At 39.8% G+C, this 27,528-nt stretch overlaps 1 protein-coding gene across 2 annotated transcripts in view; it reads left to right on the forward strand.

The window, feature by feature from the left end:
• The window catches only part of NPSR1 (neuropeptide S receptor 1), a 59,941-nt gene extending 34,219 nt beyond the window's left edge, over positions 1–25,722 (forward strand). The window contains exons 3-9 of one of the 2 annotated variants that reach the window (XM_027675661.1): positions 6,030–6,133; positions 6,483–6,576; positions 11,125–11,326; positions 20,260–20,336; positions 21,019–21,108; positions 23,157–23,337; positions 23,459–25,722. In XM_027675661.1, coding sequence (XP_027531462.1) covers positions 6,030–6,133; positions 6,483–6,576; positions 11,125–11,326; positions 20,260–20,336; positions 21,019–21,108; positions 23,157–23,337; positions 23,459–23,552 — 842 coding nt within the window. In that variant the 3' untranslated portion in view covers positions 23,553–25,722. The remainder of the gene's footprint in view (positions 1–6,029; positions 6,134–6,482; positions 6,577–11,124; positions 11,327–20,259; positions 20,337–21,018; positions 21,109–23,156; positions 23,338–23,458) is intronic. The other variant, XM_027675662.1, reaches the window with a different exon arrangement.
• The last annotated feature ends 1,806 nt before the right edge of the window (positions 25,723–27,528 follow it).

Genomic DNA, 27,528 nt, shown 5'->3' on the forward strand with positions numbered 1-27,528 from the left:
GCTGAATGAGAGCAGAGGGCTTGGCATATTTTCTAGCTAAAATTATTTCTAGTGCAGTGAATACAAGCAAAGCCACATGTGACATTTTCAGTGGAAAGCACAGGCTACGGGAAGAGTGGGAGTAACAGAACAAGCCTCAAGGGTGTCTGCAGGAGGCAGGACAGCTTTTCCTGCTCTCTCTGCCCTGTGCCTATCCTCAAGCCAATCTTCAGGACCCCTAAGAATTCTTAATTTAAGTTGCTTGCACCCTTAGGTCTGTAAAAAAATCAGCTATGTGTTTTATTAACTTGAGAGGCAAGTTCACAGCATTGACTGTTATTACCTGACAGCACATCAAGCGTGATACAGAGCAGCAAGGGCAGATCAGCAATGGCTGCCTCATCAGTTCCAAAATCATAGACAGGACATTATTTTTGCCATAGAGCAGTGATGCCTCTTTTGTTTTTAAGTGTCTATCACTCCATTGCAGGCAGGGGTTAGTAAACTGCTGCTTCTGATCCTTCCAGAGGGTGTGCTCTTTGGGGAGTGGTAGGTGACAGGAACGCATATTGGGAGGTCCAGAAAGAATGAGCTGTGTGAAATGTTCAGCCCTGACGAGGAGCTTGCACCCCTTGTCTTGCATACCCTGTTGAGGTGCCTTGTGCAGCTTGGTGCCACCAACAAAGCAGAACAAAATATACCTCTGTAAGTGACATGAAAAGAGAGAGGAAATTTCAGTAAGAGGCATAGACTCACCAAGAAGTCATGGATTGCCACATCCAACTAAATAGAACTGTTTTAATCAGTGGGAAATGATGAAACTGCAGCTGAGATGACATGGAGCTTTTTAACCCACCACAGTTTACCAGCAATCTGCTCTCCACTTCTGACAGAAAAGATTTTCAGCATCTTTAAGGTAAGTGTCTTCAGGGAAGCATAGTGTCAGTACCAATAATCAAATGATAGAGATATTTTCTTGCAGAGTTGCTAGTGCAGATTTTTGTCTTAACCTCCTTAGTTGTAATGAAAGAAATATCCTGAAGTTTGCACAAGGCACATCCCTTTGGCAATGAATTTCTATGAACATATTAACTGAGACAGTTTTAACCTGTCTGTATTCCCATGCCAGATTGCTAATTACCTCCATTTGTTTTCTATAACGGATTTCTATCTCTGTGGAGGGATTTTTGACATAAAAATTTGTTTCACTCATAGCAACAGCAAGCCTGCATTCAGATTTGTCCCTGCAAGGGCAGTGTTTTCTTTTTTATATTTTTGAGCTCCTCAGTCCTACGAGGCAGCACCCACCACCCGAGCTACTGCAATCACCTCCTGAACCAAGCAGTTCCTGGGCTCATATACATAGAGGCAATGCATACGCTCAGTCTTCCCCGTAAAAAATCCAAAGAGATTTTGCTGACCATGATGGAAACTTGGGTTATGTTGTCTTTAGAGCTGAGGATTTTCACAGGTTGTTTCAGTACCTGACATATTTCCCAACAATAGATGCTGTAGCACTATATTCAGTGTCTTTCAGTCTCCTCTGGGAACATTTTCTTGGCCTTTATGATAAATGCTGTTTTAAAATGTTGCATTTTGAAATCCTGACAGGTTTGTAAAGGCAGAAACCAGTTCTGCTTTTGAGGAGTGGCTGTGGCCATGGTGGTGGCAGGGAGGAGGAAGAAGAGTTGCAAACTTGTCCAGTTGTGCAAATCCCAATAGGCTGTTTCTCCCTCCCTCTGCCCAAGCAAAGCCATTTGTCCTCCCTGCCTTCCTCTATTTTTCCTTACTATTGAAATCTCATGGAATTTTTCTTTTACATTAGTTTATATAAACTCCACTTCCCATCAAGAGCAAACTATTACCATCTCTATCACACTAGTGCCATGTCTTTTCTTCAACAAGGTATCATTTCATCTGTATCCTTCTGTGAATTTACATTTGGCTTAAAAGTCACGAATTAGCACTTGCTCTTATCTTTATTTTGTATCAAAAGAGAATGTATTTCATTAACTGATTTTCTACCAATTTTCCTGAGTAAATAAATGAGCCTATAACCACACTGTTGCCTAGCAATGATTACACAGAATCATGCTACACACGCCACTTCTTAGTAAAAACACCCAGAAGAGTATTAAGAAGCAGTTGCAATGACAAGCTTGCACACAGTTATGAGTGAAGGTTGATTAGCACAGTTTTCAGAAATGATCTTCGTGTCGTTTGGCCCACAAACAGTCATCAGTGAAAGAACGCAAATATCTAATATGCAAACCACCAGCTTAGTAAGGAGTGGTGAGGATACCTACAGTATGAGGACATCGAGGTTTAGAGCAATGTACCAGCTCTCTTAGTTTTCTGTACCTGACATTCACCACTTAGGATGTCAATGATGTCATCCAGTGACATGCATTGATCTGCTGAGAATTCATTGCTGAAACCAGGTGACTTACACACACTAACCTTTATTACAGCAATTCAAATTAGATATAATGTTCCTGTATACTGTCTGATCACCTGCACAAGGCACATTATTTACTTGGTGGCCCTATATAAAGTAATATGTGTCTGCAGGACAAATCCTCTAAAGGTGTGCAGTTGTGTCATAGTGAGAGAGTCTAGTGCTTTGGCTTTGCAGAGATAGGATAAGAAACACCCTCTGGAGCAGGCAGCAGAAGACTGGAGAAGTGAGAAAAGTTGGTCTGGTACTTTTAGGATTAAAAAGACAAGAGGGATTTCTAAAACCTGAGAAGGCATGAGGACGCTGAGTGGAAGAATATTTCTTTAATTAAAGGGCATTGAGAAATCTGGCTAAACTTGGCACACACTCACAGCTGTCTACATTGGCTTTGGCATGCACGTGTGTTTTGCGCTCAGGGCACATGCTCAGAGGAACATGCTGAGCCCTTTGCAGCAATTCTGAACCTCAGCACAAAGAACTCTTAAAAGGTACTGCTGGGGGAGAGGAGCTGAGGCTGTGAAGTTTAAAACTAGTTTAAAAACCTCTGCAGTCACCTGAAAAACCTCACTCAATGGATCTCAAGGGAAAGACAATTTAGAGTTGTCTTTAAACCTTCTGAAGTACTTAAGGCTATAGATATATTTGTAGGTAATGCTATGCAGCAGGAAGAGACCTGTAGCATGAAAAGGATGGAGCTGATATTCACTCTGTGCATTTGTGGAGAGTGGTCTGCTTCAGCTGAGTATACCCCTCTATGGTCCCTCAGCCTGAGCACTGGCTAGCAGATACATGGTGTGGGATTCTGGAGAATATCTTTGGGTTGAGCAACAGCTGAAGCGAAGGTTCATTACCCTGTGGATCTCCATCATATAAGCCAGTGAAGTGGAGGCCATCATCATGGCTAGGCTTCGCGAACGAAGATTTGGGAAGGGCTCTACCCACGTTTGTTGCAAGCATGTTGGTGGCTAAAAAGGTCAATACGAGATAGAAGTGGGGTCACTCACAGGTTAAAAACCACAGTACTGATACAAACTAAAAAGCTGATGTGGCCATAAGCTTCTGGAACTGCCCAAATTGCTTGCATGAAGGAAAGCACTAGGACGCTGTCCCATCTCCCACCACAGCTGCAGGATGTACCTCCAAAGCACTATCCTGATGCATTGGAAAGATATAGGAAAATGGTAACAAGAAGAGGGAAATGAGCAGATAGCTGAGGTACTTTCCCTTCTCCCTCCCTTTCCTCTCCAGAGCTCTCAGATTGGCAGGAAGGAGGGCAGTCCTCCCGCTCTCCCCCTCCGGAGGAAAGCTGAGTCCCCATTTAGCACCTGCTTGGCAGATGCTCAGACCATGAAAAGTCAGAGGATACCCTGAGGTGAAATTCTATTGATGTGTATTGCTTTGAGCCAATGAATATTTCACTATTGGAGAGAGAGAAAATATGAATCAATAATTCAGGAGTAAGGAAAGGGGAAGGGATGGGTTGGAACCACTGCTGGAGGATACATTTCACTTTTTGAAAAACTTACGCTCTGTGTTTTTTTTCAAAGACCACCTTAATAACCTACAGTCTTTTCAGTAAAGTCTTAAAGCCACTATACTCATCAAAGGAACAATCATTCCTTGCCCCATCACTCTAATCAATGAGCAACACTTAACATAAGGCTTCAAACCACAAACTTCCTTCTGGAGGTCATCTCTGATCCAGCCTCTCTATGGAGGCAGGGGAAGAGAGAAGAGAGAGAAGACAGGGTTGGGAAACACTGTGAGAATAAAGAGCAAACAACTATTAATTGAACAATAAAGTCATAAGGAGGGAGGTACAGTTACACTAATTTAATTTTGAACTCACCCATGAAGAAAAGACAAGATAAATGAAAGAAAAAATGAGGAGATAAAGAATTACTAATACAGAAAAAATTATCCTGGTTTTCCAGTGAAGCGAAACAGCTTGCTTTTTCTGAAGCATTAAGCTGAGATCTCAGTTTCCAGCTAGAAGTATCTGGAATTTCTGTCATTTCAAAGGGCTTAGTAGAAACCTGTTTTGAAAAACCCATGCCTGTTTGCTTGGAAGTACTGGCTCAAACTGTTTACTTCTCAAAATTTATTTTTTTAATTATTGAAATATCTTGTTTCCAAAACCATAAATTTAAAATCAAAATCTTCTGACTTGGGGGTTAGAATACCCTAATCACACTAAACTTTGGAGATGGTTTTCAAATGTAAAATGGTGATATCAAAATGAAACACTTTACCTCACCACCCTAAATTTTTTTAAATTGAAGCTATTTCTTCATATTGCTTGGTTTTGTCATGATAAATTTCACAAAATGTTTTCCTAACCTGCTCTTTCCCTTTATGGTAATCTGTGCAAGAAGAGCAATATGCTATGTTACTTGAAGTGGCAGGATACTGGATTGATGCACATTTTCTTCCGTGGACTTAGAAAATTTGGTCCTACAGAGAGAACTTGGTTTTAGAGGCAAAACTTAAAATATTGCCTATATGTACAACAGGAGCACCAGTTCTTGCAATTTGTTTGTAAAACCTGCATCTCTGTGAGCACTCACTTGTTCAATAAGCACAACAAAGGCTGGAATATCTCCTTAGATTTTCTAAAAAAAAAAAAAATAGCCTGAGGTGTATTTAATTTGGCAAAAGTAAAAGTACAGGCATAAGTAGGTTAACTTTAAGCAGACAAGACAGGGTTGGTCATTAATTAATTAGGTTTGCAAATTAAGTCCTGACAAAATTTCCTCTGATTTTAGCAACATTTGGTTATCACTCCAGGTGCTTTTGTAAGAGATACTTTTTTATTGAAATAACAGAAAAAAAGGACATTAAGCAGTTCAATATTTGGCACAGCTGGGATCAAGTTGACACATTTAGACACTAACCTACAGCTTCTCTAGTGCTATATTTTTTATCCACACCTCATGGAAAACCTGGTGACCCTTTGTGAACCTGGCATACTGCAGGATCAGGCCCATCAGGCTGTCCCTTCCATTTCTCTCACAGACAAGCCCAAAATGTTTAGGTATATGTGGGATTAACATCCATAGAGAAATTTTTATGCACCTCTACTCACAAAAAAAGGTAACTTGTTATTTGAGGAGGAATCGATCTTAGTTAATTTTAGTCATTTTGGTATAGATGTGAGTGTAGACCAGGACCTGCATCCAGCCTAGGGCTGGAGTGTTGGTCACCTCACATCTCTTTGTAAGCAATGGAGAGGAGAAGGGACTTTAGGGGCCCAGCTCATCTGACCTATTTGCAGTGACAGCCAGACTGAACTGCAACCCAGAGGGCAGAGGAAAGCTGTGCGCATGAGAAGCCAGCTATGGGCTCCCATGCTTAGAGGAATCTTGCTGTCTGCCTGAATGGATTGGTGGTAAATTAAGAAAGCAAGAAAATAAATACACAAACCTTTGGAAGCTTTTGCAGCTCCTCTAGCATTCTCAGCTGACTAGTTGTGGCTTGGCTACGCTCAGGAGTGGGGGAGCTGGTACATCCCAAGGGTCATACACACCTCTGTGGCTCACCTGCAGTCATTATTTGCTTCTTTTAATGCTTCTTCAGTTAATTTTCTTTGCAGATTCATTCACGGGACTCATAAACATAATGACTGACATAATTTGGCGCTACACTGGAGATTTTATGGCTCCTGATATCGTTTGCAGAATCGTTCGCTACTTCCAGGTATAGAAACCTCGTGCTCCCCTGTATGCCCAAGTTGCTGTGCTTTGTGTCACCACAGCAGGAAATCCCAACAAAAATGCTGTATAAAATTGTTCAAAAGTGCTGAATGATGAAAATTTTTATTTAAAGCTGAAACACTTTAATCAAAGCATATAAAATATTTTTAATTTTGTGGATGAGATAAAGGAAAAATATCTGGGTGAATACAAAAGGTGGGGGTTTTTTGCTTTTTCTCTTTTTTTTTCTTTCTATAAAAGTTTTCAAATATTCCTAGTTCAGAGTTTTTGCTGACATAATTTTCTGCAACAAATTTCTCTCAACTGCTGTCTTGTTACACCTTCTGCCCCAGGTGGTCCTTCTCTATGCCTCGACTTACGTCCTTGTGTCACTAAGCATAGACCGGTATCATGCCATAGTTTACCCAATGAAGTTCTTGCAAGGAGGTAGGAGAATTTCTGTGCTTTGTTATTGCTATGGATATTACTGGATAGTTTTTTAGTTTTCAAAATTCTTAATGTTGTTGACATGAATTATTTATTCCTGGTGTAGCTACATTTGAACTCCATTACAGTTTTTCAAATAACAAAGAAACTCTGATTTCAAGATTTATTAAACTCCACTTAGCCCTTAGCAGTGTTCAAAAGTATTGTGTTAGCAAAGAATGAAATGACATTTTAAAATATATAGTGGTTTTCATTATCTTCCAGCATTTTTAGAAGGTAATTATACGCAAAAGTTATCTCTTGTACAACTATACTGACTATAGAAGCTGCAACAGCTGTATTTTCTATTTATACACATTAAAAAATAACTTGTCTGGAGAGGATGGTAGTAAGAATTCATATAACAGTTTAATAAGAACTTCAAAAGATATAGCATATAAGTTTGGACACCTACTGTTTCTTATAATTTCTTCTATTTGTTTTGGTTTGATTTGTGGGTTTTTTTACAGCACTCAAATATCTCCTGTCCTCTTAGAAGTACAGTTTAAAGAAAACTATTTCTTTCCTACAGAGACTAAGTGGGGTATTAAGTATGTTGCAGAGTGAATAAACAGAATTAGCAGATGGGGAGGAAGAAGAACAGTTACAAGGACCACGAGGTCTGGAAAATGTGCTTTAATCAAATGCAAATATCATTCTTGTTTTGGAGTAATGATGGCTGTTGCCAGACGGCTCTATTCAGGAGATCAGATTAATGATCCTTTCTGGCCTTAAAAACCTATGAATCAATCATAGCCAAGGCAGTGGTGCAGCTTTAGCAGATGTTAAGATCTGAAAACTTCAAATACTTGTCTGAAATTTAGCTTGATATTCTCCAGCATGCAGATGAACTTTTTTAGACCGGGGAGATTGATGTCAAGGTTTTCTCAACTGGCTTTGGTACGTGTGGCATGCCCTACAGCTCCTGCTGATGTTGCATCAGGAAGGCAGGTGCTCATAAACCCACCAGCTGAGTGGGGCAAGATGATACAGACCTGCTGGTGTTTCTCCTTCATGGTATAGGAAAAGTAGCGCTTGTTAAATTGCTGCCTGGGCACAGTAAAGAATTTGATGGTTAATCTTTGAAAAACACTTTGAAATTGAAAAAGAACCCACACCAAAATCACCTCAAATCTCACCTCAAATTTTCATAAAAGTCATATTTGCTATACCTATACCATTACGTTTTTTCTTTTATTTGTAAAACTGGAGAAGAACAGGCATTGCCCTCAGTCAAGGGTACCAGAGTCATCAGCTGGGTGGAGCTCTGGGTAGAGGAAACAGCACTGACAAAACTCACCTGACTCTGGCAAGGGTTGGCTACTCACTGATGGACAAGCAAAGACCATGTTCAAAGGGAAAAAGAAGGCATCTGTAAATCCAAAAGAAGAATCTAGAGAGATATATTTATGATAGCAACTTTTTGGAATATACATAAAATAATCACTTTTTGCAACCCAGCTACTTCTTACTGAGGTGCCATGTGGGAGGCTTTTGAAATGCCCTCTTAGTTATTCTGCAGATAGAAAACAAAGTGATTTACAAAACTTTGTCATTGGTGATGACACAGAGAAACTTCATGAACAGTTCTGAGTCAACCTGTGGCAAATTTCTTTCCAAAATGAAACACTCATCCCCTCACAATCATTCAATCAATAAACAAAAGAGTTGTTTCTCCTTACTGATTTTAAAAATTATGTTTCCATGTGGCCTTGGAGTGTGATTTTAGAAAAAAATCAAGTGTTTAGCTTTGAAAATGTCAACCAAATAATTTTTTTAAAAAAAATTTGCATGGTTTTTGAGAAGACAGACTTTGACAGTTGAATATTTTATAGTTTGCAAATACATAAATGACCACAGAAAGTGAAGGATGTAAAAGAAGTATGCCTTTTACTCCAAACACTTTTACCGTGAGGCACCTCATTCTGTAAGCAAAAAGGAGCATTAATAAAAAATTGTAAAATAAAGACTGAAAGGAAAAGAAACTGAGAAGTTATAGAAGAAGACATTTCATCATGTTGAAAAGGTATATGCAAACAGAATACAAACTAAACAAGAGGTGGCAGAAGAACTGCTTAATTAAAAGATACCCAAATAGGTGTAAACTGTTCCTGGCATGGCTTTAGGCTGAAAACAATGCTAAAGTCCGTCAGATCAATGAGATTCTGGAACAGCCTGCTCTCTTTGGATTTAGAACCTTTTGCTTTTAAAGTGGCACTCACTTTATCAAAGGATTGCATAGCATTGACGTTCTTGGTGGCAGGAAGGAAAGTTCCTTTCAAGAGGTGCCTCCCGGCCACACGTTGCTGGGAGCAGAGATGTGCGCAAAACCATTGTCACAGCGCACGGATAGTGGGAGCGGAGTAAAGGGGACAGTCACATGAAAACATCCTTTACGTGAGTCAGTGCTCACAACTGAGATTCCTGCCCCGACCCTGGGAGTTACTCTTGACCATCCAGTATGAAAAACTCTCCAGTTAAAGAGCAATGTTGTTTTTTAAAGGAAAATACTGAGACTGGCTGAATATAGTATTGTATTTCAAAATCTGATTTTTTTTATTCCACTTATAACTGACATAGTTCTAGTTATATGATTTGCTGGCATTTAGAGCATATTAAAGCAACTACTAAAAGAAACCCCAACATAAAAAAAACCCCAAAACCTGCTTGTGAGGCAGCAAATCAACATTAGTCTGATAAAACAAAAGTCTGCTTCCCTGAATGCAATCACTGCTCTGTAAAGCCCTTTAGACTAGCAAGGCCATATTTTACCAAACACAAGGGACATTTTAAAACAAGAATAAATGAACATTGCTAGCAATGTTTTATAAAATACAAAGATATAAACCACTCTTGTCCAACCCAAATTGCCCACTTCAGTCCAAATTACAGTCATTGTTATACAGTGCAAATAAAATAAGGCATATTATCCAGGTATGATCTTTTTCCCTTAGAAATACACAGGTGGCCCCCACTGAGACTTGTATGAATGTAGTTTAAGTTGTTAGCTCACATTTGAAGTATCCTTTCTGTCAGGAAATATTTTGCAAAATTTATTCTTAATATTCCTTTTGCTGAGTTTATTCTGTTATGCTTTCGGAAACTTTACAGTTCTCCTTCTCCTGTGCAATATTTATAGACTTAATCTAACCCTCTCACTTAGGCAGATGTCATCAGAGTTCCCTTAAGCCCTAGATTAGCAAGACTGTATTTTGCTGAACGTGGGTAGCATTTAAAAACGAGCAGGATAACTGAGTATTTGCAACTGATGTTTTATAAAGCATAAAATTACTTTTTGAATGTTTCGCCCACATGCTTTTGTATTGCTCTTTGAGCTTCAAGGAGGAAAGACATTCTTTTTGATATGCATAATTTAAAGTGATTTTCTGTTTCACCTCAAGTATTTTTTAGGACAATAAAGTATTTGAACACTAAAGCTTCCCAGATCAAAAAAGCTGCCCCATCTGTTCCTCTCGCAATCTGACTGAGGAGGACTAACTGTCACTGAAAATCACTAGTATTCCACAGATCAGCCCTTTTTCCCCACACTTTTTGGCTAGAGCTACCTGGATTTTAGCCAGAAGATGTAGATTTGTGAAAATGAAAGCCTTGGGACTTTTTGCTCCGATACATTGATATTTGCGAAATCCCATGTGTGCCACCAGGCATCATTTGGTTGCACACTTGTTTTCCCCACTTGACAGTGGAGGAGGCCAGAATTCAAGAGGAAGCAGTAGCCCAAATCTGTTGGGTGTTCTGGGGTCCTTCAGCTCCTGTTCTTCACCATGAGGTCAAGGATCTCCTAGTCAATGTCTCTTGTAGCAGATAAAACAGGGTTGAACACTTCAGCACCATTATGTGCTATGTCTCATGGTTAGCAGTCCACTCTTGTCATGGCTTGGGCATATGCTCTTCAACAGGAGCTGGGTTTGGCCCCCACCACAATATAGAGAAGCGCAGGAGATGCCCATGCTCCTCAGGACCACATTTCTGTGGGACTGTAAAGTTGCAGCTGGAGGTAAAGGTAGCTGGGTGTGCAGTTCTGTTCTGATCCTGAACTGAGGCATTTTCTTTTTCCTGATATGAAAGGTTTTGCAATCTTTCTCACTTCAAAGTGCATCAATAGGCAGGCAGTAGGGCAGGCCTGCAGTCCTTTACATCCATTCACAAGGTTCTCTTGGTAGCATAGAGGAACCACTTACATTTCATTTTTCTGAGTTGCTGACCCTGACCAGTGCCTTTTTCATAGTGTTTCAGATTCAACAGACCCTAAGCATCCTTAAATAAAACTTGTAAAATACAAGCCCATAATGACATGATTATTTGTCATGAGAAAGAGATGAAATCCCTTTCTTCCTTCGTAGTCTTTTCAGCATCAGCCAACTGAAGCTAAAATTCCCTTTCTTCACTTGATTTCCTCCTCCTCCCTGCCTCTCTGTCAGTACTGCTGCAAGGGTTCACTTTCACCAACAACCCCATTAACACTATCTGTTTGACTCTGTTGCACAGAAAGACAGGCGAAAGTGCTTATTGGAGTGGCCTGGAGCCTCTCTTTCCTGTTTTCCATACCAACTCTGATTATTTTTGGGAAACGGCAGCTCTCCAATGGAGAAGTGCAGTGCTGGGCTCTCTGGCCTGATGACTCCTACTGGATACCCTACATGACAGTGGTGGCTTTCCTGGTGTATTTCATTCCTCTGATCATTATCAGGTAAGCCTGAACCGCAATCAGCAAGCATGTGGTGAAAGCTGTCAAGTGTGCAATCAGCATAATGCCTTAATTTCTACTCATTCATTACAATTTCATTTCTATACCTGCTGTATAGCTGCTTCAGTTTTTATCACATAATACACGGGTCGCTGTACTTGCCCTGGGTGTTCTCTATGTGGTATTAACAGCCAGAAACATTTTCTCTGAAAAAAGAAATGAATCTCTAAGTGTGTCCACTTATCTCCACAGCTTCAGGCTTGAAAGGTATCTCCATAAATCCAGTATGAATATCTATCTATTATTACAAAAGATAATTTTAATAGAAGAACAGGAAACTACATTTAACACTAATTATAGTAAAATTAAATTGAAGTGCTCTCAGGCTTCACAGTTTTAGACAAGTATTCCTTCACCAGGATTGGAAAGAAACCTCCAAGCATTTGAAGTTGCCAACCACTTTTAAAATAGGAAAAATACAATTCTTCCTGTTTTGTTATGGGAAACCTAAGCTGCAAATATTTGAGACTGATTTGCCCCAAATCACAAAGGCAATTTGCTGCAGAATCTATTTTAAACTGAGGTCAACCAATAACCCAGACTGTGCCCAGTGATCAGTGAAGTTTACTGCCTCCCTCTAGGGCACTGCCATTAGTTGACGTTAAACAAAAATTATCTAGCCATGAGGAGTTACCAATGCAAAGGAGCAGCCAAAATCTGATGTGGAAGGGGATTGAGGTTTCTTAACTTCCTCAAAAGGCTCCCAGTGGCAGTAGCTTGTTCTCTGAGCCCTTTTCTTTCTTTCCCCTTTTTTTTTTGTCTTTCAGTAGCAAGGTTACTAGGATTTCTTGGTGTCCATCTCTTCTTTTTAGCAGCAAAGAAGACTTGCTGGACTCCTTTTTCCCCACATAATTTGATGACAGGCTGTTTGGACTCTAAGAGAGGAATTACGTTTGCATGTCCCTTGGAAATATCTCTCAGTCCATCTGCTTTTCCAACAAGTGATAAGCCATGAGTCTCTGTTAGCTTCCTGCTCATTAGCACCCTGGGTGAGAGCAGGGTGGGGAGTGGAAGGAGGTGCTGACCTTTTCCGGCAGATGACGAGACTGGCTACAAAAGTTAAATGCCTTGAAATTTCTTACTGTTTTATCATGGACATTAAGTTCTGCACCTTTTAATAGAAACAAGTTTATCTTTGATGGAATCAAAAGCATGTGGTACTTGAAGTCACCTGACTTTTTGATATGGATTCAACATGGACTGGTATTGCTTCCTAGAGAGAAGGGATGATTATAACACTTTGCTCTTAACATGTCAGTTTGCTAAACCTTCTATTTTCGTGCCACATTGCACAGATATAATAAACAAAATCATGAAAATTCTCCTTAAAGAAAGGATGTGATAGCAGTAGGGAAAAATTACTCTCAAGTTGTCCAATAGCTCTTCCTTCCTAGATAGGATCATTTCTCTGTATGTTGTCCTGTCTCTTAAAGAAGCCTAGTTTTATATAAACCAAAAAAATATTCTTGGGAATATGTAAATAAAAATTTGGGTAGATCTTCAGCCCAGCACTAGCAGCAAAAAAAATAAACATACACTGAACAGGCAAAAAGCAATTTAAGAGTGGAAAGAAATGGCACTAGAAAACTTTGAGGATGGTTGTTACTATTAGAGGAATTCTTTTATGAGCTTTCTCAAGTAGCTAGCAATCAAGAAATTCTAGCCAGCATTTAAATTTTTTAGGAAAAAGACCCATAGCCTGTCCAGTTACCAGTCATTCCATAGGTGTGTGAAACATCTCTTTCCCACTCAAATACACAGATTTGCATGCTTTCTATTACAGACCAGCTACTCCTTTTTGCATGCCATATATACTTGTTTGGCAAGAAAAGACAAGTTACAGAGCAACGAATATTTCAGAGCTGTTGACATTCTACTCCCCTCCTCCCTGCCAAAGGAAGATATTCAAACCAGATCAGCTCTGTGACTTGCTTTACAGTAAATCCCCAGAAGCAAGAAGGTGATGAAGACATGAAAGGAAAGGGAAAGGCAGTGAAACTGGCATTTCATGAGATTGCCCTGACAGCTGAGACATGAATAAAACATCCTAAAATTTTTGTGCCTTTAACCTTAAGCAACTTTCACACAAGAAGTTTATGGCAGCTCAGGAACCTAAAACACTGGCCTTGGAGGCAGGGGGCAGTGCAGTGCCCGTTGCTGTCCAGACACATCCCTGGTTTCAGTGTATATTAATACAAATGCTCCTGTGTCAACAGAAGTCAGATTTTTGACATGTCCTAAGTGGTGTCTGGCACTGGGAGGAAGGAAGGGGAGTGGTACAGGGAAAGATTTTTTGGTGCCTATTTATTTCTAGTTGTCAGTGATACCATTTTCTTCAGAACACAGAGGATGGTCTAGAACTACAGAAAAAGAGGATTATCGTCAGGGCAAGGTCAGCTGAGACATTATGAAAAAATGCCATGCAATTTGGAAAGAAATGGCTATTTTTTAGAACATTTTTTGAAGTCTCAAGCAAAAAAGTGAAGGTTGCAACTTCCCAGCTGATGTATCTGTAAAACATCTGTCAATGAAGCCTGAAGGTGTGACATCTATTTTGTTAAAAATTATTGGCAGTCCAGGAGTTTAAAGCTAATCCACCTGACGTGGCTGCAGCAAATAAATACTCTGGTAAGCAGTTTGTGGCTCAAGAACAACAGGAATGGCTGTTAATATCTGTAGGGACTCACTTTCTCTGCAAATGTTTTGTTCCACCTAATACTTTCAGATGCACAATAGGTTTGATGATAAATGAGACACTATTTCATAAGGGTGAGAGAGATCACGTGCATCCTAGTTGTGTGTTACTCTGTCAAGAGATTAATTATAAAAATGAAAGGTTTTATTAAGTAAATGAAGGAAAGCATTTTGTGATTTATTTTTTTTTAATGCTCTTTAGCCAAAAATGTTACCTAACAAAGGCCACAACATAATGACGGAGAGAAGATCCATAGATGTGCAACTGAAAAGTCAAGGATCAGTATCTAAAAAGCTGTGACTACATATAAACCAGAAGCCAAGGCACACGACACACTTACTGAGGCAGCAAGGCAGGGTGCACACAGGGAAAAAATAAAATCTTTTCTGCAAAAATTCATATTGTTTGCACAGCTACTTTATTTTCTCTGCTGAAGCACTCTGATTTAGCTGCACGGCAGGTGCCTGATGCAATGTGGGACACTGGCTGGCGGAGTTAATTCTTAATTAGTTCTGCTGCCTGAATTTGCTGAAAACCTAACCTCTAGAGCAAAGCAGTTCACTGATGACAGCACTTTTTTCTGGTGCTGTTCATCTGAAGTGCATAAAAAGGATAAAATCTTACTTTTCAGGTGCAGGACTTAATTCCACACTAGATACACTGCTTTGGCCAAGCTGTTTTCACTTGTTACAGTCCAGACACCATCATTTTTTAAGATTCTCTCATCCATCCCTCAGCTCTCTCAGTAGAGCTGATTTTACATGTTCCTGACAGCCTTCAACTAACTCACAGGAGTTGTGCTATTCATAACACTGCAGCCCATGGAATGAATTATTTAGCTGATAACCTTATGCTCAGTCTGGAAAATCCTTCCACTGACAAGCTAAACCCCCAGATGTGGTGTGAGCACAGAGATTCCAAGCCAAAACATCAAACAGAAGAAAACGTTCTGTCCCCCTATTTTGTTTTGCGGTTTTTAAACATATATTTAAAAAGGTAATTTATGAAGAAAACTGCAACAGCCTGAAAGATTTAAATACTTGTGAGGTCTATTCCTACCACTTCTTCACAACTGGGAAGTCAGCAATCAGTTATCAAACAGCTTGTGGTTTTTTGGCAACTTTTTTCATCTGATTATAATACAAATGAACAAGACCTGAATAATGGAAACAGAATGAAAACCTGTTATTAGTATCTTTAACCCAAGTGTGTGGTTATCTCTGAGAGCTGAAAAAAAGGGGAGAATATTTGTTCTTTTAATGTAAATCTTTCCTTGTCCCCACTATTTCAGTGTTGTACAGGGAGAGCCACAGATCCCGCATCAGGTATTTCTATACTGTGCTTAAAAATTTGGCCTGTTCCCTCTTATTTACACTATTCTACCACTTCTGCAGTTGATATTGTCAACCTAGCAAACCTCAGAAAATTCAGAAAAAAGTAATTAGGGAACCTGCAGTAATTAATTCTCTCCTCTTTGAGGACAAGTGTCATCAACTATAACCAAAGCCTTTTCTCCTATGCTGAAATACACCAAGAAAAGCTCAAATGGTATCTGTGATAGTTGAAAACTTCTGGAGCATTGCTGAGCAGAGGTTAGATATGGGTCAAGATTGCTCTCCTGCCAGTAGTTGCATCTGGGCCCCTCAGATCCTGTGATGGGGAGACAGGACAGCTACTGGGTTTCTATTCTGTATCACTACTCTGTCAAAACATAATTATATTCTGGCACTTGAGTATTCAGAAATTCAGAGGGGTTTTAGCTGTTATTCATGATTGCTAAATATATTTTTATATTATGAATGCAATACATAGGCATTTATCTAATATAATTGCAAATTCATGTTTAAAAAAAATTGCTAAACTTCCTCTTGAAGCATAGAGGAAAAAATATCCATCTGCTGTTTAAAAATCTAAACTCCAAAGAGAACATTTGCTTTGGAGCAGCTGAAAAATAATTAGAAGAGAAAAACCAGAACTGACTAAAAGGAAATATACGTCATTAAATCCAAGGCATTGTAATGAAATAAAAAAAATAGATTAAATAAAAGGTATTTCTCTGAATTAAATCAAATAAAGGAACTAGAAATACCATTAAAAATAATACTAAAGGTCATTTTTTGAGCTTGATTCAGTGAGCACATTCATTTTTGCCTGCAATTTCCATTTCTAAATAAGAAAGCATAGATCCTGCACATATGTTCTAATATCTGCCCATCTCTTCATTTACCCATCACATATACCTGCAGTGGTTTGTTCAAATGAGATTACATATGCCTTTTTTCTTTAGATAAACAGCACTGTAAATTAGCTACCATAAAACAATGCAGTTGCATCACTTTGCACAAATAAATTATAAGGAACAATAGGCAATGCTGAATGATAAATAGAAGCATTTAGCAGGGAGCTTAAGTGCACTTTTGCCATGGTAAAGGCTCATTTTACTAGAAAATACTGAGGCTGGATGGGATACTGTCATAATGCAATTATTTACTTAAAATAAATAATCTGTGTTTAAAGAGTGGGCAGATCAATAACTCTTACGATTGATAATACCAATACACAACTTCACCAGAAGACAGTTCATTTTCCCAAAAAAGTGATCCATGAATTAAAAATAAAGATGAGGTGGGACTATTCATGTATGACTAAACGTAAGTTACGTATTTACCTGGATAAAGAATGCTGTAATTACCAATGAGGCTTATTAAACAATACCATTAACTAATAAGATGCAATTATGAAAATGGGTCTTAGTCCTTCAGAATTTGGATCAAGCTAAGTCATTTTTGGAGATGCAAAGAATTTCCTTTTTTCAGATATATCCATAATGTGAATCATATTCTTGTATTTTCCTGCCACCTCTCAAGACATGCATTTTATCAGGGCTAGAAAAATTGTCACATTTTCAGATCAACAGCATGTCCTTTTTATTCTGTGGTCTTCAAAGCCTGAGAGTTCCTTTTCAAAATGTCTTGGATGAATATTCCATTCAGGTTTGACTACTCTATGATAAATAGTACTCTTTCATTAGTTTTTCACCTAAAAATAATGGGCCACAACAACTCATATAATATTTTCATATCATAGTGTGCATTAAAATGACTAGAGCACATGTTTCTGTAGCCCCCAAGAAACCTCAGTGAGGGCTTTAAGACCAGTGCACTCAGTGTTTACAAATACAAAGAAGCATGACAACATCTGGACCTAAAGAACTGTACATCACATCTCCCAGTGCTTTCAGTGGAGACAAGAGCAAGCAGCATGCAGATGTGTTACATGGGTTGAAAAATGGGTTTGTGGCAATGTGCATCATGTGCTTTTACACTTGATAGTGAAGGCTGAGCAGCTTGACATGCAGAGGAAGGGAACAGATATTACAATATGGTCAGAATGGTGCAGACCACTGTCAAACACCCCTCTGAATACCAGTTATCATCTGTTCCCTGTTACTCTTTGCTCATCTGCCATTTCATTTTCCAAGCAGGAATTTCTTCCCACCCTTTGAGATCTGACCAACTTCCACATCCTCCTTCAGCTGCCTTTTACAGAAAGAAAGGAGCTACAAATGCATTCTGAAAAAAAAAAGGTGTTTTTCTGTTGTAAGAAAAACACAACTTCTGTTCCATAAGTGTTTTACTCTTGTGGCTTTGAAACACACATGCAGTTGCCTTCTATGATCCTAAGGTTTAGGTGACAAATTTCTGGAAACTCCAGTTTCTTAGCTCCATGCCAACATTTCTGTGGGGAAAAAAATTTGGTTAGGCACTAGTTCGAGTTAGGCACTCTTTGGAGTCCCAGAGAGATCAAATCATAAAGGCATAATTGTGGATGGCAAAACCATCACTCAGAAGAGTACCTAGCATAACAAGTGACTTGGCTTTCCTGACACCCACCCTGAGCATCCTTACACCACCTCTGGTTCACTCCTGACAAGGAAGGCTCCAATGGTTTCAGGTATAGAGATATGAAAGATGAACAGAGACAAAAACACCAGCACAAACCCACTATGTTGGCAGCACTTATAAACCTCTGGATTAAAACAGGAATTCAGCTTTCCACTGGAGTCCTAAAAATTAGGGATACAAATGAATCACATGTAATCTCATATGTGAAATGCCAATGAAGAAGACAAATGCTATAACTATCTGGCAAAAGGCATGTTCCTACCAAACTCTGCAGCCAAGAAGGAAGGCATTCTGGGGTCAAAAAGAAAGCAAGCGAGGAGCCTGACTTTATAATTCAATCCTTGTGGCACTTGGCTGGAAGTAGGAAGTCTGACTGTTTTGTCTGCAGAATTAGACCTCTTTGTCCTGATGCTTAAGCAGCACTGAACATGTCCTGCTGGACAGAGGCAAGTCTGCATCAGAGGGGACATTGTTTCAACTACAAATATAAAGGCCAGGCTAGAGATAGCAGGCTAGGGAGACAATAGAAACTGGACTGGACTTTTAAGAATTGGCTGGAAATTGTTTTGAGATTACAACAATTATCATTATAATACATTCTTATTCATTGGAACAAAGGAAAAATAATATGGGAATTTTCCACCATTGTCAGTACAAAGTAGAAAGAAACTCTCAAGTGTATGAGCTGTTAAATAAACAGCCTCTTGAAAAGCCAGGAGATAAAAGAAAAATGTTCAAGTCAGCTGGGAGCCAAGTTGGACCTTTGAGGGGATTAAGGAGAGCAAGTTGTAGTCCACAGCAACTGCACGCAAACCCCTCACTGGGCAAAGATGCTACGGCTCTACTGCACAGCCCAGACCGCACAATGAATTTACAGTTCTCACCTACTAAGTCTGGAAACCAGATGGCTCAAACTTCCACAGAAAGGAAACCTCCAAACTTCCAATAGCTTTCTGAGCACAAATATCACCTTTGCAAGCGTGTCTAGCAATTGATGGTGCTGTAGGAAAGGCTCATATATCAGTCTGAAAGGTCTAACAAGAATAATGCCTCTTCTGACAATGAAAATAAACCACATAACAGTAAGACACATTTTTGCCTCTATAAAACACCCTGAAATAATGTTCTTAGTTGCACTTTTTAACAGAGGGACCACTAAGGTTTAAGGCAATTAATGCTCAGGCTGCCCCAGATTCTCCAGAGCACTGTGTTGTATTGCAAATGGTACATGACGACTTCTGTTATGATGCTTGGTTTTTTAAATCAGGAAAACATGGCAACCTGAGTGCATTAGCTGAAATATTCTTAAATCATTTTTTGTCTTCCATAGCAAACCAAAAAGGAAAACAGCAGTCACAGGTATGCTGTTGCTTAGTGATTTTAGCTGCACGTTACGCACACTTGTAGGAGAAAAGGCAGTCAGAGCAAGGCCTCGTATCTTTTGTATATAAACTGCTGAAAGGTAACATCCTCAAGGAGGATGTGGGTTCAAACAGATCTTCAGCTTGAAGAAATTATTTTTACCTATTCCATACTAAACCAATGGAAGTTCAGATTGGTTATTGCCTTAGGGAAAGATCATAGCTATCCAAGGTCATTGTGCACTAGGGCACTTTTCACCTATTCCCATGGAAAGTGTGTATTTCTCTCCAAATATGCAAATTGTGGCGGATCTGCTTTTGAATTATCTGTCTGATACTTCTGTCCTCCTTGATTTCCACCACAGGACCTTAAGACCCAAAATTGAGCACTGCTGTATTTAACTGCATTTCTTGTGGATCTCGCCCCTACCAAATTCCCCAAGGTACCATTTTATTCATTAGCTTCACACTCACAAAGTAACACCAAAACAGAAAGGTACATACAGCAATACCAGGTCCCTCCCCCTGCTTCCCTCATGTCAGAGCTAGTGTCCTGGGGCTGGTACCCAGGCGGATTTGGCTTTGGCTAGCTCAAAATCCCCACTGAGCTCCTGCCTGTGAGATTTTGGCCAAATCACTGCCTTCCTCTGAGCCTCAGATTTGACATCTACAAAGCCAGGACAATCATAAGGACTTCCATGGTGAAAACTCTTCAGATCTGCTTCTGAAAAATACTATGTGAGAGTCATATCTTATTTACTATTGTTGCCATTTATTATTATTATTCCTATGCAGCTTCATCATCTCAATGAACTCCTTACACATAGACACGTGTATTCATAGAGCACAAATGACCCGGGATGCCTGCTAAATTTACTGTGCCTAATAATACCAATGACTCTTTCCCTTCTGTAGTGTCATATATTCAATCGTGATTCGAACCATCTGGATGAAGAGCAAAGCTCAGGCTGTCATCCTATCCAGCTGTCCTGGTGAGTCTCAGCATGCACATGACTCCAACCTCATGATTCAATTCCAGCTGGTTCTCACAAATCTGGGAATGCCTGGATGTGCACTGTTGCGTTGGGCCCCCATCACAGCAGTGGAAATGGGGTTTCTGTAAATGTTCATTCACAACTCTTTTCTACATTGTTTACTTTCTTTCCTTTGACACTAAATCCTCTTTAGAGAAACAATAGGAAAAATATGTGAGAAAATGATTAAAAAGTGAAAACTACTTATTCTAGAACTTAGAATTCCTATTCCTAGAATTTTGTCCATTTTCAGAATAAATATTTTCTAGCATATACCTAGGTAACACTTTTTCTTTGTTTTCACATGTCCTTGGCAAGTCTGGATTTTGCTCAAGATCAGAAATTCTTGGCCACAGAAAGCTAAAAAATGAGTGAGCAGTCCATCCCAAGACTATAAATGTGAAAACGCCTCAGACAGATCTACTCTGCTTACATTTACCTTTTTAATTTTGGGTGGCTCAGGTTTTAAGGGTTCGACTTGAGCAGACTTGAAAGTGCCCAAATTTCAGGAACTACTGAGCTCCTGACTGACACCAGGGAAGGATGGGGCTATGTACTCCTGTTCTGCCTGCCAAGGTACACACTGACACATCCACACACCAGCCCTATTCTCTTACTAGCTGAACTGTTCTTTTCCCAGGTGGCACAACCTCTGCTGGCTACACCAGTCGTGGGTTCATATCAAGGGCAAAAGTGAAAGCGATCAAGTACAGCATTGTAATTATCCTTGGTAAGTGAAAAGCCCCTCAGCTGATAGCTAGGGAGGATGCTGACATGAGGAAGCTGCTTCTCCCTAGCAACCTCCATCATCAGCAGACAAAGTGCAGTAGGTGGCTCAGAGAAGGAACTTAGATCCCTGACTTGCCTTCTGACCCTGTCCTTCCTCTCTCCTCTGGCTGATACAGTCCTATTTTAGGCATCTGACGTAAGCCTCAAATGGAATTATATGCACAGCCCCTCATGTGCATTATGAAAGTAAAGAAGAGACAATGTCTAAAAGGAAAAGTCCCATCCAGACTGCTGAAAGGTTTGGCAACTGAGTTGTCTTTTAGGCTTAGAGACTATGTATGGCATGTGAGCTGCTGGGCTGGTGCAAGGCAGAGGAAGGAGAGGCAAGATGTGGAGCGATTGCATTTGATGTTACAGGTGTGTTGCCTGCCAAGATGGAAAGAATGAACCCTCCTTTCCTGACTGAGCAACAGATGACTCAGTGCAGGCGTTCTCTGTCTCCCAGGGAAATGACAGTATTCTGATGCAATTAGGAGGCTGATATTCTATCTCAATAAATAAAACCAGCATCACACAGGGCTTGTGATTAACTGCAGAGAAATGCAGGAAAGCAACCAAAGCTGTTTACTCCTGAGGACTGACTATCATCCCCTGACACTGAAAAAGAGATTGCTTCTCTTTCCAATACTATGCAAAATTCAGATTGGAGGATACTGTGATAACAGCCACTACTGAGTTGCTTAGCTCACCGTGTAGAGGTAGTGTCTGCAGACGTGAGAGAGGGTGGTGTGATTCATACTTTTCATAAGCCCAAGAACAGCTTCTCTGTGTCTGAACTTTTCTGAGAAAGATTTTGTCAGATGCAACTACTATTGCAAGACCATCAGGTGTTAAGAGCTCACGTGGATGCTCAGTATTTCAGTGTACCTTGGTAATATTAGGCACAGACCCTCTCTTGATGTGCAAACAGGCAACTTAAAGTTCTGCACAGTTAGTGCTATGATCCACATGCTGGCACTGTGTACTGCTATTTTATGGATATCTGTGCATAGACAGCTCCTGTTTGGTTACTCTACAATACAGGAGGTGAGTTTACCTCTTCCTGGCACTTTCAAGGAGCACTCAGCTAAGTGCCAGCGAAGAAATACTGATTAATGCGACAAGAAACAGGCATGAGGTCACTCTTCTGTCTCATCTGGGCCAGGAAGAGACCATGTGTCTGATTTTACAGATTGTTTGCAACCCAGGTACTTATAGGTTGTTAAGCGAACTGCCTGTCCCAGCATTTCTATGGAAATCCCGAATCATAAGCCTTTGTGAGAAGAGATGATATAAAAATTTGTGAAGAACAGATTCATTCATGGTTGCAAATAAAGGTAGATCTGTGACCTTTTTTTTCCCTACCACCTCGGAAAAAAACCAGAGGCTATGAGCAATGCAGTCTTCTTTTCCCTTCCTCAAATTCATCTCTCAAATGGCAGTAAAGGAAATTAGAAAATCTTCCTGCACATTCCATGTACACAGCACCTCCAGCCAGCATGCCGAATGACATGTTGGTTTGCTGTAATGTGGTGTGAAAGAGTGTCATTCCTTGCTCCTGGGTGTCTGAGAGCCTTCTTTTAATAGGTGGCTATGACAGGCAGTGCTGTCATGGAGCAGCGCTTCGGTTGCGTGTACATTTAGATTGGCTGCTCACTCAGGGGACCATTAAAAGAGCACTTCACTACAACTGATGATGCTTTAACTGGCTACCTATTTACCCTTTATGTGTTGTGTAGTGTTCTGAAGTGTCTAAATATGTCTAAAGGGAGCATTCTAAACACTTAGAGGAGCACACATAATATATTTTATAGGCATTAAAATAAAAATAAAGACAAATAAAAGCACAATCTAATAACTATTCTCTTAAATAAGATCCTGAATAGGGAGAGGGGTTTTTGCATAAACAAATATTTATGTGTTATGACAGTCTCTCCATGAGTGTGTAATTGCCTCCCTAAATTGCTCAGCTATCCAACGTCAAGCTCTTCCTCTCTCTCTCTTCTGCAGCATTTGTTCTCTGTTGGAGCCCTTACTTTCTTTTTGATATCCTGGACAACTTCAACATACTGCCTGAGACTAAAGAGCGCTTCTACGCATCCGTGATCATTCAGAACCTGCCAGCCTTGAACAGTGCCATCAATCCCCTCATCTACTGCTTCTTCAGCAACCGCCTCTGCCCCCCTTTCGAGTATTGCTCCTTTACTGTCACTCTGATTACCCCCTAAGAAGGGAGGGAACACAAACACAGTCCGTAAACTGACTAACTATTTTTGTCCGTTTTAATTCTGATCATTCCTTATTTTTTACAGGGAAAGAAGAACTCAAAGGCTGGGAGGGACTTTCCGAGAAAGGAGCGATGGAGGGCAGGAGTTGCAGGTCCTGTCCAAACCAGAATACATCTAACACAGACGATGCTTCGCAAAGCCACGCTGGAACCCATACCGAAGAAAACAGAGGTCCCCTACAAGCCCTGTCATTGTGAAGCAGATGGACACTGGCAAGAGCCTACAATTTGCTGCTCTCGTGCACCTTACAGCATATATATTTTGGATCGGCATTGCAGCTTCAGCAATCTCACACTGCCAGTGCCAAACTCAGCGCGAGGTTTTTGTCTGCCTCTGTTTTGAGGCTTCATCTTGGCCCTCTGTTTAAAGCAAGCTGTAATCTATGCATGCTCCCAACAGCAAAAAAAAAAAAAAAAAAAAAAAAGTAAAAGGTGTCTAGTCAGAGTCTTCTCTCTTTTCCAGGAGTCGCTAAAAGCCATCTACTGTACCATCTGGCTCATATAACTTATAGAGTGTTTACAAGTAATTACAGAGCAAGGACCCCAGTTAAAATGAAAACATGGGCACTTTTCCAATGAGAACACACCCCTGCCACTCAATATAATTATATCTGTTTTCATACAGAACCACTTACAAAGTCATAGCCAGAGAAGAGGGAAATAAAGGGTTGTGTCACTGCCTCTCACATCTCCTGGCCTAGCTTCTCACCTCATGCCAGCCACACCATCCCTGTAGCTCTTCTCCCCAGCCAGCGCGATATTTCCCTACTGTGCTACCTTGGCACACCAGTGGCACCCCAGGATCCCAGAAGGGCTCCACATGACACATCCGGATAATCATTTATTTCTGGGCTACTAAGGAAGTGTTTGCCAGCCCCTCCCAGACCCCATGGTTCATCCCATGCACAGATCCTTATGTGCTTCTGTGACAAAGGCCCTGAACAGTCTTTTCAGGACCCTATGGGGAGCTGCCATACAGGGCACTTTGTCATTGCAGATTAATCTCGCCACCCACACAGCAGCATTTCCCTACCCCCTGCCCTATGTAAATCATCCCTGCCACTTTAATCATGCAAGGAACCATACACATCTTTGCACAAACTCAGAGCTGGAAAAAGACCCAAGTGAAACCATAAAACTCAAAGTACATTTAGAAAAAATTAGCTGTTGATGATCCAGTCTTCTAAACTCATTGTGAGGCTCAAAGAACACCATCCGTCAGGCAAAGCTTTGCTGCACGGCACCCAAGCAGTTGGGCATCCCCTTCCCCCAGCCCTCAGGGCATCCTCCCACCACACTGTTCTCAAGTTTAGGGAGAAATTTCTCATGCAGGTTAAGTGGGTGGGGGAATGATATTAACCCCTGTGCTCCTTTTACCACAAAGCAGCTTGAAGTGTTTGTGCGATAATACACTCTAACCAGCTGTATGGCAAGTGTATTTGTTTCCTCTCAGTAAAAAAATTATTCTTACTTAAATGGAGTCAGTTTTAAAACCTTTTTTTATTATTATGATCCTTTGCAATGAGTTTGTTCCCTGCAAAACAAGAATTGAATAAAATTTATTTATAATTACCTATATTACTAAAATACTTTTTCCTAAGAAGGAGATATAAAAATTGTGGGGCTTTATGTTCTCAGTAAAATAAATAAGGTATCTCTCTTTATTACCATGAAGTTCTGTTACTTAGATTCTATGTCTAAATTTTAATAACTGCTTAATTAAAACTATGAATCTACACCAGCCCTTACAGTAGCCACCTTGGATAGACTGTATATAAGAACTAGACAAGATTTTTTTCCCGAGGGCACGTAGTAACTTTCCCAAAAGTGGACTGCTTGGTTTAAGCTTCATACTAACATAGATTGTGGGATTTAACTTTTTCATCTGATACATATACACTGGCTACCTACTTTCAAACAATTAATAGAGTTTGTAGATTTAATACCTGTAAATCAGATAACATTTCTGAGCAGTAATTTAATTTGCAAATTTAATGTGACTCAGTCTCACTAAAATTTACACATAATTCTGTGTGGTCACCACAGGAATTATCCCATCTAAATTAAGCATATGCATGAATTAATGTAGGACTCTAGACTTACATGAAGTCATTATTCATTTACTTTCAAAAAACAGTCTTTTGTTTCATTCATTACTCTATTATGTACCATTTACATGCTGTTAATATCCTTGCTCCTCTGGACCTGATTGTGATGCCTTTCCTCATATGAGACTCTTTCAGTTTAAATGACCTCACACTGCTTTTGTCTGCATCCCTTCCAAGTGCTTAAATACAGAAATAAATAATTCATCTTATTTTCTATCCTGCGTTCTTACTGTGCAGGAGATGGCATTCTACTACCTTTTTATATTCTCCACATCTTCTGTTGTAAAGCAACCGAAAAAGCTGATTTTTTCCATTAGTCTGGAAAACACTTGCACAGCTCTCCTTTGTCTCTGGGGAGAGAGATTAAGGGAATTTCACCTGACTCCAGTAGGTTTCTTGTTCTTATTTCATGTCTGCAACTCGCTCTACATCTGTTGACTGTTTAGTTGCTTAATGGTGTCAGAGTTGCTACGACAGACCTCAAACCTATGAGGTGAGGCAGCAAAGTGTCAGTGGCAAGGTCTGATTGTCCCGAGAGGGAGTCTGAACGCAACAAGAAGAGGGCACCCAGCTGGTTTGTCCATGACAACCCAGGAGGAGCTCTGGTTTTCAACAGATTTAACACTTCAAGATGCATCTGTGAAATCCTTCTGACATTTCCACAGCGACCAGAATTATTTATATGCATGACTATTAAGACATAAAATTCCATATGATAATAAAGTCCTATATGATTATAGATTCTCAGAAAGGATGAAAAATCAGATACTCATCCCTTAGAGAGGTCACATCAAACAGCATAGGACTAGGATCCTTTTCAAACTAACACTATTTCAGGAGAATAGAAAATGTGTGCTTCTGTGTCAATGTCAAATAAAATCTAAATAAGAAAGCAATTTAACTTGCTTTTAGATATTTTTGATGTAATTTAAAGTTCAATTCTCTAAGTCCAGATTTCAATTCGTTGTTAAGAGTGTAAAGTTATATTTTGTCTTTTATCTTGGTTTTGCCTTTGAAATTTGTCTCCTCTTTTTAATTTTATTTTGAAAAAAACTAATGCAAGGCAGCAAAATTCAACATTCTATATTGCAACCATCAAAGAACAGTAAGTCAAAGTCTACTTAGAAACATGTTGCATCCTCCTGCACACTGCTGATCCAGTGCTAAGAGGTGCAGATCAGTCAAAAAAAAAACCAACAAAAAAACTACTTTGTTGTTTGCAGGTTTGGGGCTCTTTTTGAAAGATATCTTTCATGGAAAAATAATTACACCTTTTGAGATGATATAGGATGATTTGAGTTCCACAGAACAAAAATAAATAAAATTATCCTTACACATCTCTAAGACTTGCAAGGTATGAATGAATGAAGATCCATACTCTACAAGTTACCTAGACATTTAAATATGAATTGTTTTATTGGGAATCAGGCACATGCAGGTCATTACAGAAGTGGACTTACAAAATATGCTTCTTCTAGAGTATAAGCTATTGCAAGCACTAGACCCCTACTAATAGCAGTCTCTAAGGACACATAAGCAGAATAAAAGTAAATCTGGCACTTATTTTAGTCCAAACCCTGACATTTGAATACCAGAAATCTTTATGTCTATTCAGATTTCATATTTTCTTGGCACTACAAGATGCAGGAAATTGGGAAAATCCTCTCTCAGAACACAGGCCTCTGTGAAAAACACAGGAAAAATCACTCAACTAAAAACCCACAACATTTTCTAAGTGATTTTGGCAAACAATTTGTCAAGATATGAGCACTTTGGGGTAACTCTGAGCTAACTGAGAATAGTCTCTTGGCACTCTCTACAAAGGAATACACTTGCTGATAAGATGCCCCAAGTTCTGCATCCCTTCAGAAAGTCTTAATTCACCATTTGTGCAGATATGTTTCAGACAAGAACCCACAAGGCCTCACGCTACCTGCCACTTCACCTTACCCCTCACAGAGACTGAGGGGCATGTACTGTTAAGAAA

The sequence above is a fragment of the Neopelma chrysocephalum genome, unplaced genomic scaffold, assembly GCF_003984885.1.
Source record: "Neopelma chrysocephalum unplaced genomic scaffold, ASM398488v2 Primary Assembly neopelma1_26, whole genome shotgun sequence".
Lineage (NCBI taxonomy): Eukaryota > Metazoa > Chordata > Aves > Passeriformes > Pipridae > Neopelma > Neopelma chrysocephalum.